Source organism: Phodopus roborovskii, unplaced genomic scaffold (assembly GCF_943737965.1).
Source record: "Phodopus roborovskii unplaced genomic scaffold, PHOROB, whole genome shotgun sequence".
Lineage (NCBI taxonomy): Eukaryota > Metazoa > Chordata > Mammalia > Rodentia > Cricetidae > Phodopus > Phodopus roborovskii.
This window is the reverse complement of record NW_026126540.1, coordinates 24,375,225-24,380,407: the sequence shown is the minus strand read 5'-3', so window position 1 is coordinate 24,380,407 and position 5,183 is coordinate 24,375,225. Positions and strand designations below refer to the sequence as shown.

The 5,183-nt window shown below is 52.9% G+C and overlaps 1 protein-coding gene across 2 annotated transcripts; it reads left to right on the top strand.

Moving 5' to 3' along the window:
• Positions 1–1,559: 1,559 nt before the first annotated feature.
• Positions 1,560–4,597, top strand: Loricrin (loricrin cornified envelope precursor protein). Of its 2 annotated transcripts, none has more exons than XM_051198852.1 (2): positions 1,560–1,904; positions 2,984–4,597. In XM_051198852.1, exon 2 carries the CDS (start codon positions 3,007–3,009, stop codon positions 4,351–4,353), a length of 1,347 nt encoding a protein of 448 aa, XP_051054809.1. In that variant the 5' UTR covers positions 1,560–1,904; positions 2,984–3,006; the 3' UTR covers positions 4,354–4,597. The 2 variants fall into 2 exon arrangements, with proteins under 2 accessions (XP_051054809.1, XP_051054811.1); XM_051198854.1 differs by lacking the exon at positions 1,560–1,904 and adding an exon at positions 1,914–2,046.
• The last annotated feature ends 586 nt before the right edge of the window (positions 4,598–5,183 follow it).

The following is a 5,183-nucleotide window of genomic DNA, read 5'->3' as shown; positions in this document are numbered from 1 at the left end:
CATAAGGGCATGAAGACAGCATCTTAGAGCTCACGTCAACATCACTTTTTATAATAAATGACACTTAAACACAAAAGAATAATAAAGGCCACGATTTCTGAATTACGGAATTCTTTTCCCCACTGACTGAATGTTAACTTAAAACTTTTCCTACGGACAGGTGAGTGTGTGGTAATGGGCCAATGTGGTCCACAGATAAGAGCTAAGAGCCACAGTTCAAGCTTGTTACCATGTATCCTGACTAAATAAAATGACTCCCTTTTATATCCATGGCAACCACTATCAAAAGAGGATACTGTCTCCCTCCAAAGCCACCATAGTGCCAGCTCCAAACTGAAAAGCCTGCCTTCTCCAAAAGATCCCGGCTTCTCTCTAGTGTATCCTCCAAGGACAGGAACACCCAGGATCCTCCTTGGTTCGCCTGAGTTCATACTGTCAAAACTAAAACAAGTGCCACAAGTTTCTGAAAGCCAAAGTCTAATCAGGATCATTTAGATCATTAATGCTCCCCCATAATTAAGTCAATTTCTGATTAGAATTGTTATTTCAACACAGCTGGGTGGAACAAGGTTCAACTGTGGTATCTTAATAGCAACTGAGTTCCAATGATGAAAGAAGGGAAAAACACTTTGTTCTTCACACATAGAGGGGCTGCTCTTGGCTCCAGGGTCATCAGGCAAGTTCTGAGTTACTCTCCTTGGAGAAGAGTTAACCTGGCTTCATACTCCTCTTTGCCAATAGTGTCCAAGGGCAGGCTTGATTGAAGTAAAAAAATGTAGTGTCCTGTGAGAAAATGGCAAAAATATTAACATCGCTTAACACATAACACATTTATACTTCATAATTATTCCTTCCTCAGGTTTCTATGTAACAGATATTAGGATTCCTGTTTGGTAGACAGAGTAAGTGAGGATCAGAAAGCTTCATTGATCACTTGACAATCAACAAATATTGAGTGCCTCCTCTGTAGAGGGTTTGTATGAGCTACTGTGACTTTGCCCATGGTGACACAGCTGACAAATAGTAAAGGAAAGACCCTAACCCAGTCACCAAACTCAAGTCCATTTCATTCTATGGCTGCCCCTCAGAGGTCTAAGTCACCACTCATCACAGGATATCCAAGACAAAGGGCTATGGCAGAAAGGAGCCCAGTGTCTGTCTTGTTAGTTTTCACCTCTGCAAGTAAAGTCAGTGTCAATGACCAAAACACCTACTATCACCAGAAACAACTCAAAGTAACCTAGAGTCATGGTCATTACAGTGCTGACTATGGTATTTCATCCAGAACTGGGACCTGGGGACTCATGAATGCTCACAACCAATAAGAAGGCCAGAAACACCCCAACAAAGCATTCATGAAACCAAAGTAGAGATTATGGCAAACAGAGAGTTGGATTTTAATGTTTTGAGGATTTCCAAAGTAATGAGACCAGGAATCAAGCAGCAAAATTTGAAAGATACTACTTCTTGGACTAGTGACTATGATCTCCAGATTCCCTTATGCTGCTTCACAAGTCTGGAACTTATTCCTCAAATATCATCCTCTGGTTATGGCATGCAACCCAGATCAGACATTTTGAAAACAATTTCTGCCATCCACTCTGGCTGGCCATTACCAATGACCAATCTGCTCAGTTACATCAGAGAAGTGGCCAGTCATAAGCTCAACGCCTATCCCTATCCCAAGAATTCCAAATCTTCATGAATGGGTCAATTCTTTGCTTGCAATCACAAGGAGGTGGGGCCAAGAGTGACTGACTAGTCACGTAACTGAGGCCAGGCTCAAGGAGGTGCTTGATCAATAGATGAGTCAGAGCAGGCAAAGAGTATAAAACCTCAGGAGCTCCAGTGTCCCTCACATCACCATCATCTCCTTCCCTCACTCACCTCCCCTGGTGCTTCGGGTAAGTGTGGGTTCTCCTGGCTCTCTGGTCTCTCCAGAGGCCTTGATCAGCTTGCAGAGGTTAAGGGGGCAGGGCCCATCTCCCCCTTTGAAAGCTACTGCATTCAAATTGAGAAGGGATTTAGGAAAGCACTGGGAGAATGGTAAGTTGCTGCTGGGCAGGTGATGTTTCTGGTCTTCTGGCCAGAACATTAAACTCTGCAAAGAGAGAACTACCTCCTACTTCTCTGGTACCCAAGGTGCTCAGGGTTCTGCAGTGGATGCCCAAGGCATCCTGCCATGGACTGGATGAACCTTATGAGCCTATCAGGAGAAATTGAACCCACTGTCAGAGGATGGGGAGGATAAGTCATAGAATGATATTGATGGGGCATATTGGAGAAGCCACCAAAACCCAAGCCCTAATTTACAGAGGCAGATATTCTGCCATTTGGGCAACTTGTGAGATGCTGGGCTACAAGTTCCTACTGGCTGCAGTTCTCTACCAAACTTAGACTCCTGCCTATCCCCCAAAAGATGTCTGCTATCTTCTGGTCAGATGTGCTGGTCCAAATGGTTCAGTGCCTCTTTTTTTTTCAGGCAGGGCCACAGTAGAGCTCTCTTGTCTAATATTTGACCCTTGAAGCATCACTCAGTAGAATAGATCAAGAGTTTGAACCAAGGGCTTTTGCAGAAAGAGTCCTACAGTCTGCTAATGTCCAAACAAATATTTCCTTGTTGTTCTTGGAATAAATCCAGGCGGAGATTTATTGAAACTTTCTATTGAACTTAGAATCAGGACTGGGACTTGGGAGCTTCCTAAGAGGTGGAGTGTTCCTTGATGGAAGATAAGAAACAGATGAGGATGATTGGCCACTCTGCCCTCCAAATCACACAGCAGAAGTCAGGCAGGGTTGAGGGAGAAGGGGCACCACTAACTGGGCTTTTGTCCTAGCAATAACTCTGCAGCCCCTAAATGGAGTCCAGAAGCCTGGGCCATGTGATGCTGGGAGTCAGAAAGATGCTACCATGGATGTAGCTGCTTCCTTCGCAGCATCCTCTTGCTGGTAGTCCAATGATGCTCTTCTACTCTTCCTCCAGGGTTCCCCTTCTCCTTAAACAAGATGTCTCACCAGAAAAAGCAGCCTACTCCCTGTCCTCCCGTGGGTTGTGGAAAGACCTCCGGTGGAGGAGGCGGTGGTGGTGGCGGCGGCGGTGGCGGCTGCGGCTACTACGGCGGTGGTAGCGGTGGTGGCTCCAGCTGTGGAGGCGGCTCATCTGGAGGAGGCTCCAGCTGCGGAGGCGGAGGCGGTGGCTCCTACGGAGGCGGTTCCAGCTGTGGCGGCGGAGGCGGCTCCGGTGGGGGCGTCAAGTACTCCGGAGGCGGTGGCTCCAGCTGCGGCGGCGGCTACTCTGGCGGCGGTGGCTCTAGCTGTGGCGGCGGCGGCTACTCCGGAGGCGGTGGCTCCAGCTGCGGCGGCGGCTCCTCCGGTGGCGGCTCTAGCTGTGGAGGCGGTGGCGGCTCCGGTGGGGGTGTTAAATACTCCGGTGGCGGCGGCGGCGGCTCCAGTTGCGGTGGCGGCTACTCAGGCGGGGGCGGCGGCTCCAGCTGCGGAGGCGGATCAGGAGGCGGCGGCTCCTACTGCGGAGGCTCCTCGGGTGGCGGCGGCGGCTCCAGCTGCGGCGGTGGTTCCGGAGGGGGCAAGTACTCCGGGGGCGGCGGCGGCTCCAGCTGCGGCGGCGGCTACTCCGGCGGCGGCGGCTCCAGCTGCGGCGGCGGCTATTCCGGAGGTGGTGGATCCAGCTGCGGCGGCGGCGGCTACTCCGGCGGCGGCGGCAGCAGTTGCGGAGGTGGCGGCGGCGGTGGCTCCTCCGGGTCGGCCCAACAGTATCAGAGCCAGAGCTACGGAGGCGGTTCTAGCGGGGGCTCCAGCTGCGGAGGCGGTTACTCCGGTGGCGGCGGCTCCAGCTGCGGAGGCGGCTACTCCGGTGGCGGCGGCTCCAGCTGCGGTGGTGGCTCCTCCGGTGGCGGCTCCAGCTGTGGAGGCGGCGGCGGCTACTCCGGTGGCGGCGGCAGCTGCGGTGGCGGCTCCTCCGGTGGAGGCGGGGGCTACTACTCGTCGCAGCAGGCCACCCAGACCTCCTGCGCCCCCCAGCAGAGCTACGGAGGGGGCTCTTCAGGCGGAGGCGGTAGCTGCGGAGGTGGCTCCTCTGGTGGCGGCGGCGGCGGCTGCTACTCCAGCGGCGGCGGCGGCGGCGGCTGCGGTGGAGGCTACTCCGGTGGCGGCGGTGGCTGTGGCGGCGGCTCCTCCGGGGGTGGCGGCGGTGGCTGCGGAGGCGGTTACTCCGGGGGCGGCGGCGGCTCTAGCTGCGGCGGCGGCTCCTCTGGGGGCGGCTCTGGAGGTGGCAAGGGCGTCCCGGTCTGCCACCAGACCCAGCAGAAGCAGGCGCCTACCTGGCCCTGCAAGTAAGGTCCCCAGGTTGCCACGGAGACAAAGGAGCTGGAGGTGTTCTCCGTGGGCGCCAACAGGCTTAACTTTCTCATGAGATTGCTCGAGGTTTCCAGACCCTTCACATCTTAACACTTCCCCCTGCCCCAGAAGAAGCCTTTGAGTCGCTCAAGCTCCATCTTGTTCTGCAGATTTTCCGCTTGGTTTCTGAATGACTACCTCCCAACTCCAGTGCCTCAGTCAATAAATTTGCAATTCATGAGAATCTCTGAGTGTCCAGTAGTCTTTGTAGCCTGTAGATACACTCACTCCATCCTGTCCTTGCTTCTTCCATTCATTCATTCACACTTAAATTCATTCAAAAAATATTCTATCCAAAGATAGCGAGAGTAGATAGATGGGATGGCTGGCAAGGATGTGAACCAGTTTTTCCCCCAAACACAAAGTCTCACTAGACATCCTCCACATCCGGTGAGTTGGCCAGTCACCAGGGGTGGGCCAGGTCTTCTTAAGGCAGCCAGCCCACCAGGCAATTTCTCCAAGCGCAGAGCTTACTCTCCCAAGTTCTGAAAGCAGGGTGACTGTGTGCCGCAATGCTAGCATGCCACAAGGACTACAGAAGAAAGAAATGTAGCAGCCCCTTTGGAACTGTCCTCTCCTACCCCTTTAGCTCTCTGTCCTGCCCCGTTAGCTCTTCTGGACCTTCCCAATCCTTCTTAATGGAGAACACTTTGCTCAGATTTTAGCTAACTACCTACCAGAGGTTCAAGTTCATTGATTGGCATGTTCAGACCAGCAAAAAAGGACATGCCCTGTGGACAAGAAGACCCCTGCTGACTGTAACTACTTTC

Excerpts from the sequence above, each read along its gene's own strand:
- Loricrin (XM_051198852.1), top strand. The coding sequence starts at position 3,007 with ATGTCTCACCAGAAAAAGCAGCCTACTCCCTGTCCTCCCGTGGGTTGT.